The 15,631-nt window shown below is 36.8% G+C and overlaps 1 protein-coding gene across 3 annotated transcripts in view; it reads right to left on the reverse strand.

Moving 5' to 3' along the window:
* The window catches only part of TAB2 (TGF-beta activated kinase 1 (MAP3K7) binding protein 2), an 89,734-nt gene that overhangs the window by 20,139 nt on the left and 53,964 nt on the right, over window positions 1-15,631 (reverse strand). For all 3 annotated transcript variants that reach the window (XM_046005553.1, XM_046005552.1, XM_046005554.1), the window contains one exon: window positions 13,275-14,775. In XM_046005553.1, the coding sequence (XP_045861509.1) occupies window positions 13,275-14,775 (1,501 nt within the window). The remainder of the gene's footprint in view (window positions 1-13,274; window positions 14,776-15,631) is intronic.

Genomic DNA, 15,631 nt, shown 5'->3' on the forward strand with positions numbered 1-15,631 from the left:
TAGTTCACTTTCATTTGTGGCTTGGGATTTTTAGATAGAAATCTGGGAAAGATGAATGACAAAGAAAAGAGGGGTGTCAAGGTAAATCATGAAAATTCAGCTAAAGCCGATGAACTCTTGTTCTCTAGTTGTGGTCTGTCTCCTAATTTTAACTTTCACCATATAAACCATTATACAGTACATATATATTAAGAACTGTTATCACACTCATAATGAAGAAAATTAATTACAGTGGTTTTTAAAAAAAAAATTATTTGAAAGACTGAGTGAGAGAAAGCATGAGTTGGGGAGCAGGGGAGCCGGGTTTGGCAGAGGGAGAGGGATGAGCAGACTCCCTGCTGAGCAGGGAGCCTGATAGAGGGTTGGATCCCAGGACCTTGAGATCATGACCTGATCGGAAGGTAGATGCTTAATCAACCGAGCCACCTGGGTGCCCCAATTATAGTATTTTTATAAAGACACTTTTGGTCTGAATCAGGCTCTACCTAATGGAGTTAGCTTTCACAGTCCTTCATTCTTATATATAAATCAACAGCCATGGATCACCACATATTTCAGTAACATCTGACATGTAAAAGATCTAGATAAAGAGAAAGATTGAACCCAGATTAAGCAGAGATAATTCAGGAGATAGACAAAAACTTAAATCCTAATTAGCATCATTAAGTGATCTATGATATTCACATACCCATAAAACAATCCGTGGTGAGAAAAGAATTAGAGAACTAGCTCTTAGTAATTAAAAACAGCATTTGCCGAAATGAAAACGTCGTATCTGAACAAAAATTAAGGAAGTATACTCAATTACAGAACAGGAAAGATAAGGAGGTAGAATATTTGAGGATTAACGATGAGGAACAGAAGGCTGGTCTAGGAAGTCAAATAGTTGTATAAGAGAAGTTCTAGAAAGAGACAATGGAGAAACAGGAATCAGGAGGGGTTTTTCAGAACTGAAAGAAAACACTAGCCTTTAAACTGAAGGAGTTCACTGTGGAACAAGGATAATTTATAGATAAACCTAAACCTAGATACATAATTGCGTCTATGTACAGAAGATACATATTTATATTTTTTAATTATACTTTATTTATAAGGTACTATAGTATACTATAGGTATATAGCTACTATAACTATACTATATTTATAAGATACTATAAAGTATATATAAATGTATACAAGCATGTATACCTTGGTAAAATAACATCCAGTCATATATGAGTAGTTACTACAATAAGGCAATGGTAAAGACTGCTTTAGTTTTATTTGTGACATTTGCATTGTAACAGTATTTCATTCAGCCAAAAACACATTAATTACATTTTTACCATTCTGGAATCCAAGATTTTCTGGATTGGATGTGAAGCCCAGTGCAGGACTTGAATTTATAACCCTGGCCTTGAAGACCTGGGCTGAAGAGTCAGATGCTTAACCAACTGAGCCACTCAGGCACTCCCAAGATAATTTTAATAGTTAAGGAATTTAAGTCAATTTCTATACTCCCTGTTCAAAGGACATTAAATAATACCATGAGTAAAGTGTCAAGGAAGGAAACAAAGTTGAACTATTTCAAGAGCTTATATATTATTACTTTGTATTTATAAATCAATATCGCACTAAAGGAGAAACTTTCTTTTTTTGTTCATTTCATTTTACACTTGGAAAAAATGCAGCATTTTTGAGTTTTCATTATTAAATACATCTCTCAACTAAACCTCAAGCTCCTTGAGAGTAAACACCGAATTTAGTTTTGTACCACGGGGTATCTAGTTTTAAGCCCTGACAACTGTAGGCACTTGATAAATATCTGTTAAATGTAAAATAATGACAATTTGACTTTAAATGAATGACAGAGTAAAATACTAATTTTTGGTCTAAGAGAAATATTAATAAAACAAAAACATGAAATTTATTTTAGAGTTTCCTTGAATGTTTACCTTTAGTATTTATCACAGCGCAACTGAATACATTTTGAAATATGGCAAGACTTCTAGGTTGCTCACAATGCAGAAAGGTAGCTTATTTTTATATGTCAGTTCTACCAAGAAAATAAAATAACTTATGTATTTAACATCTCGATCTCACATTGACTTTGTTTTCTAAACCTATCTACTTTACCTTTAAAATACAAAAAAGGGGAAGATGAATAATAGAGAAAAAAAATTCAGTACCTTTTGACATCCTCTTTCAGTCAGAATTACATTTTAGTAGATAAAGGTAATTTAAGCATGCAACTCCCTCTTGTGGTTGTTAAAATAACTATTAGTTAATTCAAATACTAGGGCCCTTAAGCCACTCCTTCAGGCATTTCTTTTAAGTAGCAGTTTTAGAAAGCTTAGTCTTTACCCAGCTTTTGTCAACTTCCAGTGAGCGATGGAAACAACTTCTTACTCAACTTTATTTGTAATTAGAAAAACACACCTCAAGTTTCAGATGATGTTAGCTTTACTAATTTTAGGTATTTAATAGTGTAAATAACATCTAATTTCTCCAAAAGTTTAAAAAAAAAAAAAGGCGGAGAATGCAGTGCACATATTAAAAGAATACCTTTGCCACTGGAAAGTATAACAGGTATTTATGGATACAAAGATCTTGGGCTTATTACAAAAGAAGGAGAGAGGAGAGAGAGAAATTTGTCATTGGAAACATTGGAAACAACAGGTATTTATTCCTAATGTCTTTTATAGTTTTGTCTGTCATAATGATTTTATATGCCTAAGTCAGGTACATGCCTAAGTGACTGTACCTAACAAGGTACAATGTCAGCTTCTAAAATAAACCAAGACTTTTCTAGACTCTAACTGTTGACAGCAGGGGTATTGTTTTATATGCTAATATGTAATTATTGTCACTTGTTTAGTGATGGAGTCACAAAGGATTCAAAGATGGCAATTACTCATTAAAATAAACATCTTGATGTTTTCATCTACTTTGCCATTTTTAAGGAGAGTCTCAAATCAGATCTTTCAACAGTGCTGCAACTAGGCCTGTAATCTGGATAAGAGAAATAACAAAGCTATGAGGAATGAGGCTTAACTCCTGTAATTATTTTTAAGACTTAAATTACTTATACTTCATTTTAATAATAGAGGAGTATGAGACTTCTGCTAGATAAACACTTTTTTTGGCCTAATTTTTACATAAGTAAGATCCTAAATGCAATCTTATAGCATTAAGATACAGATACTATCTAAAATTTTTGTTTTAGAGAAGAAGAAAACCAGGCCTTAGAGAAGCCAAAAGAGCCTCCAAGAAATACAAATGGATGAACCATTAAAGAAACTGGGGACATTTATAGTTTAAAAAGGCTTATCCTTTCAAAGGGGGAATATGGTAGTTATTTTCAAGCTTTTGAAGGGTTGCCACAGGTAAGAGAAATGAGGCCAGTTCTATATAGTTTCAAAGACTATCACTATAATTTATGAGAAGGTATGTGCAAGATTTCTGGTCTTTTGAAATACTGGAATGTTGTGAACGGCTAGTTTCTTTCTTTTTTCTTTTTTAAAAGATTTTATTTATTTGACAGACAGAGACCACAAGTAGGCAGAGAGAGAGAGAGGGAGGAAACAGGCTCCCTGCTGAGCAGAGAGCCCAATGCGGGGGCTCAATCCCAGGACCCTGAGACCATGACCTGAGCTGAAGGCAGAGGCTTTAACCCCCTGAGCCACCCAGGTGCCCTGAAGGGCTAGTTTCTAAATAAGACATAAACCCCAGAAACCAGAAAGGAAAAAAAAAGATTGGCAAATTTGAATATACAAAAGTAAAAAAAAAATTATAAAACAAAAAAATTTATTGATCAAGTTAAAAGTAATCATGTATTAGAAAAAAACAGACCAGGTATCCCACAAAAACAGGCAAGTTCACAAAATATAAATGGCTTAAAAATTAATACAGGAAAAGATGCTCAATCTCACTCATATTTAAAGATGCATTTTTTAAAAATCCAAAACAATACATTTTAGCTTGCTAGACTGACAAAGATATATACATATTTTTCAATCACCTACACAGTGATGGGTAGGGGAGGGAAGAAAGGAACATCCTTATAAATGTTTCCAAAAGTGTTCCCTAATTACAAATGAGAGTATAAACTGGTGGACAGAGTCTTGAAATTGGCAACATGTTCTGTAGTAGTCATTGGTGTCCTTCACCAAATATTTCTGGCTCTCTGCCTTCCGGGTATGTATAGTAGAATTATGCCTCCCCATTCTCTAGCAATCAGATGTGGTTAGATGTGGCTCAGTAACTTGCTTTACTGAAGAGTAATATGTCAGGGTAGAAACTTAAGGAATCAGTACCGATTTGCTGTATTTCTTTTGTCTTGCCTGACCACTCATGGAGGCATGAAATGGAGCTTCCCTCAACCTGGGTCCTTAAGTGAGGATGATACAGAACAGAGCCCACTAGCTAATCTATAGTGGCAAGTGAGCTAGAGATAAACCTTGGTTGTTAAAGCCCAGTTTGTTACTGAAGCATAACCAAGGCTAAATGATATATCTATCAAAATTAAAAATACACATATCCTTTGACACAGCAGTTCCACTCCTGGTAATCTAATCTCTTCTGCCAACATACTTGGACACGGGCATAAATACGTATGTACAGGACTTTTACTGCAGCAGTTTGTAAAAACAAGACCTTAAGGTCTATCTATCAAGAAAGGCTTGGTTATGGATTATGGTACAAAATACTACGCAGCCATTTTTTAAGAAAAGAGATCTGCACCTGCTCACATGGAATAGTCTCAAAGAGACAGACAAAAAAATGACAAAGACAAAAAGAAAAATGCTGTATTTGTACAAAAAGAGGTGTAAATATGTGTGTATATATATAAATGTATATATATGTGCTTGGTAGACAGTTTCAATTTTTAGAAAAATACAAAATGAATTATTTGTGAATAGCTATTGGTTGTCTCTGGTGAGGGCAACTTTTCAGTACATACCCTTTTGTTTTGACTGTTTTTTTTTTTTTTTTAAATCAAGTATATGTAGAAAAATATTTTAGTGCAATTCCTATCAGAATCCCAGCTGACTTCTCTGTAGAAATTGACAAGTTGATTCTAAAATTTATATGGAACAAGAGACCACAAATAGCCAAAATAATCTTGAAAAAGAACAATGCAGAATTTACATGTCTCAATTTCAAAACTTACCACAAAGTAACAATAATCAATCAGTATAGTACTGGCATAAAGGTAGACATAAAGATCAATGAAAAATAATTAAGAGTCTAGAAATAAACCGATGTGCTTAACGTGAACTGATTTTCTATGAGGGTGCCAAGACCATTCAGTGAGGAAAGAAAAGTCTTTTCAACAGATGGTGCTGGGATATCTGGATAAGTCACGTGAAAGAATGAAGTTAGGCCCTTACCTCATACTAGTATATAGAAATTAACTCAAAATACATCAAAGATCAAAACATGAGCATTAAAACTATCAAACTCTTGGGAGAAAACATAGGAGTAATTCTCATGACCTCTGATTTGGCAACTGATTCTTAGATATGACACCAAAAACATGAGCAATGAAAGGAGAAACAGCAAAATAAATAAGTTGGACTGTAGCTAAATTAAAAACTTTTGTGCTGCAAAGAGCACTATTAAGAAAATAGAAAGAAGGGGTGCCTGGCTGGCTCAGTCGGTAGAGCATGCAACTCTTGATTGCGGGGGTTGTAAGTTTAAGCCCATGTTGGGTGTAGAGCTTACTTAAAAAAAGGAAAAAAAAAAAAAAAGAAAATTTACAGAATAGGGAAAAATAATTACAAATCATATGAGACATTTAGAATGCACAAAGAATTCACACAGCTCAGTAAAAAAGGGCAAATTACTCAATTTAAATGGGGGCACAGGATATAAGTAGATATTTCTACAAAGAAAATAGACAAATGGCCAATAAACACCTGTAGTAACCTTCAATGTCATTAGCCATCAGAGAAATGCAACTGAAAACCACAAGGAGATAAGACTATACAGTTAATGGGATGGCAAGATTCAAAGTCAAACAATGGCAAATATTGTTGACAATGTAGAGAAATCAAAATCCTCATATACAAGCTGGTGGAATCTGCCAAATGGTGCAGTCACTTTGGAAAACAGTCTGGCAGTTCCTCAGTGGTTAAACATAGAATTACCATGTGAATCAGGAATTCCACTCCCAGTATATGTCCAAGAGATATAAAAACAAATGTCCACAAAAAAGTGTACATGACTGTTTACAGTAGCATTATTCGTAATAGCCGGAAGATGGAAATAACTAAATGTCCATCAACTGATGAACGAACAAACGAAAACGTAGTGTATCTCTCTACAGTAGCCCATTATTCGGCTATAAAAAGGAATGAAGTACTAACATATGCTACAACATGGATGAACTTCTAAAACATTACGCTAGGTGAAAAAAGCCAGTCACAGAGAACTATGTATTATATAATCTCATTTATATGAAGTATCCAGAAAATGTAAATCTAGACGTAGATGAGTGGTTGCTTAGGATGAGGGCTGGAGGTAATGGGACAGGCAGGTGATGGCTAAAGGGTGTGGAGTTTCTTCCTGAGGGAAGAAGAATGTTTAACATTGGTTGTTTCTGGTGGCATGTAAGCGACTATACCAAAAATCAATGATTTGTACATCGTAATAAGTGAACTTCATGGGATTAACTCTATTTTAATAAAGCTATTAAAATAATAACTAAACCTTTTAACTGAGCCACCGAGGTGCTCCATGACTAAACTTTTTAAGGAAGAATGAGACAGATTTGTACATGCCGAAATGCAATGATCTTAAGATGTTAAGCAAAAACTGTGTCGTCTCTCTCTACAGTGTTATACATACCATATGGTATGTAGATGATAAAATCCTGCATATGTGTATTCATGTATACACACCATGTATGGATAGTGTATCCCCATTACAGAAGGGGTGTGTGTGCGCCTGTGATTATGAAGCCAAGGAGGATAAAGATGGCTAATGGAGGTTACCTCTGATAATTAAGTGTTAGGAGGGCTGGTGGAAGGATTAAGGCAGGGGCTGAAAGAAGACCCATTTTTATTCTACCTTCCTTTTTTGGGGGGTTGAAATTTCTTTTATCATATGTGTATGTTGCATAATACTTTTTAAAAAGGTCAGTTTAATATAGGAAATAACTTGCTAGAAGGGTGCAGTGTTCTTCAGCTATGCAAGCATGTACAGAATGGATTCATACTTACTGTGGACCTTGTAGGATTAAGGTGTTGGATAAGCAAATGGATTAGATAACCTTTGAAGAATGTGAGATGAATTTTAAAGTCTTCCAATCCTGAGATTTATTTCAAATTTAAAAAGGCAGTTAGTCTCGAGATTGGGAAGAAACTATGAAAATTCTGTACAGGTTGATGTCAATTAAGCTTCACTTTGATTTAATATACTTAACATAATCTCGAGGTCAACACAGTAAGTCAAAAAAGACATTTCCAATCAGCAGGTGCATAAAATAAAGGCAAAAGGCAAATTAAAAAATCTGAACTAACTGAAGTTGTATCTCCTCTTGGAAAGAATATTTAGCTTTCTCAATTTTTGTCATGATTAAGCATTTTTATTAAATCTTATTAAACAGAAAGGTGGTGTGATTTGGAGAGAAGCACTGATTAAAAAAAAATGACGGGGCACCTGGGTGGCTCAGTGGGTTAAGCCGCTGCCTTCGGCTCAGGTCATGATCTCAGGGTCCTGGGATCGAGTCCCGCATCGGGCTCTCTGCTCAGCTGAGAGCCTGCTTCCCTTCCTCTCTCTCTGCCTGCCTCTCTTGTGATTTCTGTCAAATAAATAAAATCTTAAAAAAAAAAAAATGACAAGGAATGAGAAATACAAAGTCCAAGAAGCTCATTTTCATGTCTTAAGTTTTCTTATTTGTTTTTCTATTTTAGGTTCAAAGTCAAGGCTACTGCTTAACAATATGACAGGACTATAAATATAACTGGAAGGAAAGTACTGAAGTATCATTAAAAATGTTTATGACCTTATATATGTAACTTTTAACACCGCACAGATGGATTTGTGTAGAAATAACAGAGAAGAAATCATTTCTTGGCAGCAGTGGTAGTTTGTAAGAGCTTCTAGCATAGAAAGCAGGCCTTTTTCCCCTGGCCATGAAAACTGGTTTGAATGAGTGAAGCATTTGTTCTCCACATCATAGCAGTTGCCAGTGTTACTAAGAACATACTTCTATGAAAAGAAAACATGAGAAAGCCTCAGAATACAGTGAATAATCAGGTATTTACTGGTACTTTCAGAAGTTAGGTAGTCAGGTAGTATAACTGAAGGGGGGTAAATGTAGCCATTTGGCCACACAGTAATCTTACTGCTGCTGAGCAATTTTCGCTTCAATCTTTGTTCTTCTTAGCAGGTAAAATAAGAGTCTTCTTCATATCCATAGACTATGAAATGGAACTTCTCTCAAACCTGAATTTGTTTTTTCTATTGGGCAATCATTTGTGTCTCTGGTTCCTGTGGTAGTTTAAAGACTCAAGTGCAATTTATTTCCTTTAGCAGTGGCAGTGGGAGATTTGGTGGAGAAATAAGCAGGATCGTGGTAGAAGTTTTATTAATTTACCTCTTTTTCTTCTGCTCATTCTATAGCAGAGGGCATATCCAACAATGTATCTTTTTAAAACAGAAATTCTCATTTTTGAAATGTTTTATTGTAGATTTTAAATGTTATATGAAATACAAATGAAAAATAATGCATTTTGTTTACCAAATGTATTTATGTATGTTCCCTCCTCAGTCTGAGAAAAATATTTTCCTATGACTCTAGTACCCGACTCAGCTTCTTTTCCTACTTGGAAACAGTTATGTTCCAGGAACTATAGAAAGATCAATTTCACTGCAGGAGGAAGAGAGATTGCTTTTCTCTTTATTGCCCACCCCACAAAAATCAGAGCTGAGGAAAGATGCTTGCTTAAAGATCAGTATTATCTGGTGGTATGGTAGTGAGCGCTATAGGGACGGTAGAGTATCATGCACATGTAAGGTAACATCATAAAAGATGCATTTTGGGGGCACGTGGGTAGCTCAGTGGGTTAAGCCTCTGCCTTCGGCTCGGGTCATGATCTCGGGATCCTGGGATTGAGCCCCACATCGGGCTCTCTGCTCGGTGGGGAGCCTGCTTCCCACCCTCTCCCCGCTGTCTGCCTCTCTGTCTACTTGTGATCTCTCTTGTTATCAAATAAATAAATAAAATCTTTTTTAAAAAAAAAGATTTTCAGAAAAGAACACTCCTTTGATACTAATAGAACCGAGTCAAAAAAAAAAAAAAAAACAAACCAAAAACTAAATCAAAATTTTGTCACTGGATACGCATATATCTGGGTCAACAACAGCAGTTCCATATGAAACAGAAGGAAACAAGATGGAAGGCTGCAGAACAGTGTCTCCCCAATACAGTGTGCATGCACAGAGAAAATACAAGGGTGCACGGCCACACAGATGTTATGAAATTCATAATTTCACATGTAGGTATGTTTAAAGAAAGTGAGCATGGTTGTTTAAATGTTCTGAAGGCTGTTAGTGAAGAGAAGTAATCTGAATGGCAGATTCTGAGGAACCCTGCTATTTGCTATTTGGGTAGACTTTGAGCTCTCAGACCAGAGCCTGCACTCATCAGCAATTTTTTTATCTTTCTTTTTTTTTAACCTTTAGGTGCCTTTAGAAGGTGTTCCCTATACCACTCCAGGGTATTTATTTTTCAAATTGTTCTAATTACAACCATATGTTGTGATTTCTTTCCCTATAGCTGCCTGTTTTTGTTTTACTTTTCATTGAGTGATCTTTTAGCTTCTTAAACTGGGGCACACGTGGTCCCCACAATGATGTACCAGGGGTTATGTGAAGCTACAAGACAAACTTGAAGCATTTTTCCAGAGGGTTTATTTTGAAAATGTGGAAAGATATTACAATGCTGTTGACTGTTATTTGTCCTTTGGCAAGGTTCTTACTTACCCAGTATGTACATAAATAAATAAATAAATAAATAAATAAATAAATAAGAGAGAAGATAATTCAGAGCGAGCTCCATGCTCAGTATGGAGGCCGATGTGGGGCTTGATCTTGTGACCCCGAGATCATGACCTGAGTCAAAATCAAGATCTGGACGCTTAACTGACTGAATCATGCAGGTGGCCTCTGTTCCTAAGTGTTTTAATCTGAAAATAGGAATAATACTAGTGTCTACTTTATACTTGTTGTGAGAAATGAATGGGCATTCAGAAAACTGCCTAGCACATAGTAAACTTTTAGTAGGTATTAGCTATTATGTCTTAATATTATTCATTTCTCCCCTCTCTAAGCAAATATAAGCAAGGAAGGAGATAGGAAATGCTGGGTGGAGATTAAGATAGGAAGATCAGAGATAATCTCAGGGAAGAGGTGAAGGTGACATTTGAATAAAGATCTGAAGGGAGGTAAGCGTGGATTCTGGGAGAAGAGAATTTGAGACAGAGAAAACAGCCAAGTATGAAGATCCTAAGGCATGCCTTCCATGTTCAAGGAATGCCAACAGGGCTGGAACAGTGACTGAAGTGGTAAGCAGAAGGAAAAGAGATGAGGGATGGGTAGTGGGTCCTGTAAGGCTTCATAGCTTTTACTCTGAATGTAACAGCCATCATCTGCAGAGGAGTGAGAGAATCTCATTCTTTTTTTTTAACGAGTCTCTCTGGCTGCTGAGTTGAAAAAAGACCACAAGGAAGCAAGAGTGAAAGCAGGTAGGCTACTGCAATAATCCACTTGAGAGATGATGGTAGCTCAGATCATAATGGTGACATGGCATGGTAAGAAGAAAGAAAACTTTTGATAACACCTTAAAGGTTAGAGTTGACATATTTTACTGTCAAATTAAATGTGAAATATGAAAGAAAGAAGGACTCAAGGGTGTTTTTGAAGTACCTGGCCTAAGCACTAAAAAATTTAAGTTGCCACTAACTGAGATGGGAGGACTGATCACAGGAAGAGTAAGCTGGGGGAATGTTAGGAGGTACTGCAGATACAGAAATTTTGAGATGCCTAGTAAACATTCAAATGGAGATATTAAATAACTACTTAAATAGACTGGCTTGAAATTCGGGGAATAAGTTCAGGTTAGAGTTATAAATTGGGGAATCATTAGCACATGATATTTATTTATTTTTATTATTTTAAAAAGATTTTATCTAGAGAGAGAGGGAGTGTGTGCACGCGCCAACAGGGGAGGGATAGAGGAAGAGAGAGAATCTCTAGGTAGATTGCGCTGAGCACGGAGTCCAACGTGGGATTTGTTCCCATGACCTTGAGATCACAACCCGAGCAGAAATCAAGTGTGGGATGCTTAACTGAGCCACCCAGGCACTCCAGCATTAGCACATAATATTTAGAATCATGATACTGAATGAGATCACCTAGGGAATGGTACAGACAGAAAAGAGAAAGGCCTAAGGATTAAGCTTTGAGGTTTTGATCTCGTTTCTTGAGAAGTGGAAGGATAAAGAGGTAAGAGATGAGGGAGGGAGAATCAGCAAAGAATAAAAAGAGCGGTGGAAATTCTAGAGTAGTATCCTAGAAGTCGAATGAACAAAATGTTTCACAGTGAAGAGGGTGCTTGACTGGCAAATGCTGCTGATACATACATCAAGGAAGTTGAGGGCTGAAAGGAGACCGTAGGTTTTGTAACAATGCTGTCACTCTTGACCTTGATAGCATTCTGGGTGACTATAGTGGGTAAAATCCTGCCTGGAGTAGATTCGAAAGACAATGAGAGAAACTGGAGGTAACAAGTTTAAGCAACGCTTTATATTCAAACTCTAGTTAAATGTGATTATGTCCATTTCAGTGGAAAATTCCCTTTATCAAATTATCTTCATACAACAATTTAAGAAACAGCAAGTATCTAAAAACAGGAAAGCTGCTATTTTGATGGGAGGAGAGAAAGAGAAGAGGACTGTGGAAGAACAGGAATTAAATATCAGGAAAATTAATAATGGTGTATTAAAAATTCATGTACTGACTGAAACTAAAAAATGCGTCCAGTTTTAGCACAATTTCTAGTGCAATCAGAATCACCCATGGACCTTTAAAACACACCTGCACACCTAGATTTCATCATTCAGAGATTCTAACTGAGCAAGTCTGGGATGAGCCCTGGGCATCCTTATTGAAAAGCTCCACAGGTGTTTATGAAATCTGAAAGCACAGCCCAGCTTGAGTTGAGAATCACAAGAATATAGTAGTTTAAAACACAAAATAAGCCCAAACAATTAGGCTCCTCTGAGAAGCTCAGCAGTAAAACCACTATTTTTAGAAGATTTTAAGAGGACACGTGGTACTAGTGGTCGTATGGGGCTGCATGTTGCAAACGGGTGATAACCTAGTATTTTCCAACCTACAATACCTGGAACAACTCACTGGGGATCCAAAAATGACCACGATATGTCGTTGCTCTAAAGGACTCCCAGCTAATCTACAAAACTGCATCAAGAGACAAGAAAACACACAATGAACCGCCCCTTTCTTATGTGAAGGAGTTTAACGGTTTCCTACTGAAGTTGAAGTAACTTAAGGAATCAAATAAAATACATAAGACAGAAGTTGTCTCTACTTGAATTAAGTGATATAATTTAGTATTATGCCAATATCAACTAGCCTATTTCAGAAAAGGATTATCAATGTTTTTACCCATGGTTCCAAATAAAAAGAAAGGCTGCTTCAGTTGATGTTTAAGGGAGGCTGAAAGAAACACATACTGTGAACAGAATTCAAAATCTCTCTTAAAGGTAAATTATTCTAGGACTTGCAAGAAGTTAGATTTTGATATAAAATAAGACTAACAATATTATATTAGAAAAATGAAAATACTGGAAGAATAGAGAAATCGCCTGGTCAAAGCAGGCAGATTTACTGACTATCCAAGGCCCCTAAATCTCTTACTAAAATGTGTTTTTCTGAATTTTTATTTGCAGAAATTTTCAAGGCAAGTCGACAACACCACAGAGAAGAGAATTCACTAAAAAGCAAGTCTTAAAATATTAAGAAAGTAAGCAAACCAGGGTGGATTATGCTGAAGATGTGATAACCTTATCCTTCAAACTTTAAGTTATATGGCAGTAAAAATGAAATTCACAATTTGTCCAAATACTCTCAGAGGTTTTAAAAGTAGTATGATTTGACACTTACAAAAGATGAACTAGTAATGCTGATAGTCATTTCTACATGTGAAATCAAACGGACACCAAAAAGCCCAGCATGGAAAGTGACCCCACCTTCAGTGTCATTACCTTGAGTGTAGGCAGCATCATCAGATCCCATACTCAACTTCCGTGCTTCACTTATTCTATCCACATGTGCTAAAGCAGGGTCCGTGAGGTGCTGCATATTCTCTGTTTCTACATAATGATCAGGATGGTTTAGAAGATTTGTAAGTTCAAAGGTAGGGGACACCACCCCTGGTGAAACTGCAGGGGGTTTATTAGGAGAAACTGTAATTTTGAAAGTATATTTTGTATTGGGTTGAGTGACCACGACTCGAGGAGAAGTTGCAGAGTTACTGCCTATTGCTCGACTTTTGGGAGGGTGGTGATGAATAAAGGCAGGACCCATGCTCACTTGCCCCGACATATTCCTGGAGGCAGCAGATGCTCCAGAGTTTGTGGATATGAAGAGAGTGGGCTGATTCCGCATGATCTGTTCATCTCCTGGGGCAGCATTAGCTGAAATATAGACCTTGGGTTGACTACGGGACATCACCTCATCAGTATTTGGGGGACTGGCAGCTATGTAAACAGTGGGCTGATTTCTATTTAAGGTCTGGCTGTTGACTGAAGACGAACTGCTGGAGGTTCGAGGTCCAGAAGAACGCAATTTTGAAGAGCTGTTTCTTTGTGGGGGTTCAAGTTTGATTTCAATCTGGTTTTTTCGAGGTCCTGTTGAAATATTCTGAATGTTATATTGGCTATGGGCAGAAGACTGTGAGCTACCAGATGAATGAATTGTTGGTGGCTGTGGAGTAGTAGGCGAGCTGATAGGCATGTAGACATGAGAGGTCTGGTGGCCTTGCTGGTTTGGCTGCTGGGCTGAGGTATGTGACATAGGATTCGATGCAGGGTAAGTAGTCCAGGGACCAGGTTGGGAAGGTTGATAGGCTTGTTGCGGGTTCAGAGGATTAAACTGAGATACCCAGCCAGAATGCTGTTGCGTCTGTCGAGTTGTACCACTAGGAGTTGTAATGTAAGGCCTAATATAGATAGAATTTCCCTGTGGACTGTTAAGTACAGGTGGAGGTACACCATGTATGTGCAAAGATGTGGGAGTGTTACGACCAGTCTGGATATTTGGGGCTAAAGTCACCATAATGGGATTAAATCTGGGAGTTTGTTGAGAAAGGTTAGATGTTCCTTTGCTGCCTAACTGAAAGCCAAGATGTGGTGCTGAATTTGAAGCACCAGATGTACTAGACATTCCAAAAACATTAAAGCCTTGAGGAACTTGAGCTGGTGCTGTCTGTGGCTCCTGTTGAAAGAGTTCATTATTGGACTGACCACCTTGAAGTTGTCCATCACTAATGCTGTGCGTTAGAGTCCTGCTTCCATTCATTCTAGTTCCTTCTCTTCCATGGTGGTAAACATTCTGTGACTGCAAGTCCAAGTTGAGAGAAGTCATGTGATTTCGTAGGCCAGAAATTCCAGAGTCATCCGAGAAATTCAAGTCTCCTTCACCATAAAGATACCTTGTACTCTCCTGAGAGAGAACGGCACAGCAAGCATCCAGGTTATTATTATTCTATAAAACAAAATAAAAAGTTTTATATTAAGAACCAGAAGATAATGCTTACACTCTCACCACTACTAAAATATTACGTGATTAACAAGTGATTAGTTAATACAATTCTAACAGACCTTTGAACCTTTTTATTTGAGAAGAACTATTTTTTTGCGTAAATGCTTGAATTACAAATCCTCACTGCTAACATGATAGAAAAGCTCTCTAACTAGCAATAGCTGATAGCAAACCAAGTCACTGTTCCTAACGTTTTAGGAGCTTTTTAACAGTAAAATGGATTCATGCAAATACAGTAAAATTGTAACTTAATTAAAAACATGATTTGAATGCTGAACAAAATATAACCATTCAAGTATCATATTCATTAGCATATAATACTATATAATTAAATGTTTTGCACATTCAAGTGCTATTTAAGTTGTTTTAAACTAATGACTGTCTAAACAATTATACATGTAGGGAGTGCCTGGGTGGCTCAGTCAGTTAAGCATCTGACTCTTGATTTCAGCTTAGGTCATAGTCTCAGGATCGTGAGATCAGGCCCCGTGTCAGGCTCCATGCTCAGCACAGCGTCTGCTTAGGATTCTCTCTCTCTCTCCTGCTCTTCCCCCTGCTCACGAACGCTCTCTCCAAATGAATAAATAAGCTCTTTCAAAAATTATATTATGCAGTATTTCAATAGAAAAAGTCCTAAAATAACACAACAAAGTCATCTCAATTCCTTACATGCCTCCTTTTAACTTGCGTAAAAAAAATCTCCCACACATGAAATAGAAACTCAAGAGCAACTGAGCTCTTACCCCTGCCTTTACAGAGCAGTATACAAATCTACTCCACAGAAATGAAAGCAAAACCA

Source organism: Meles meles, chromosome 5 (genome assembly GCF_922984935.1).
Source record: "Meles meles chromosome 5, mMelMel3.1 paternal haplotype, whole genome shotgun sequence".
Taxonomy (NCBI): Eukaryota; Metazoa; Chordata; class Mammalia; order Carnivora; family Mustelidae; genus Meles; species Meles meles.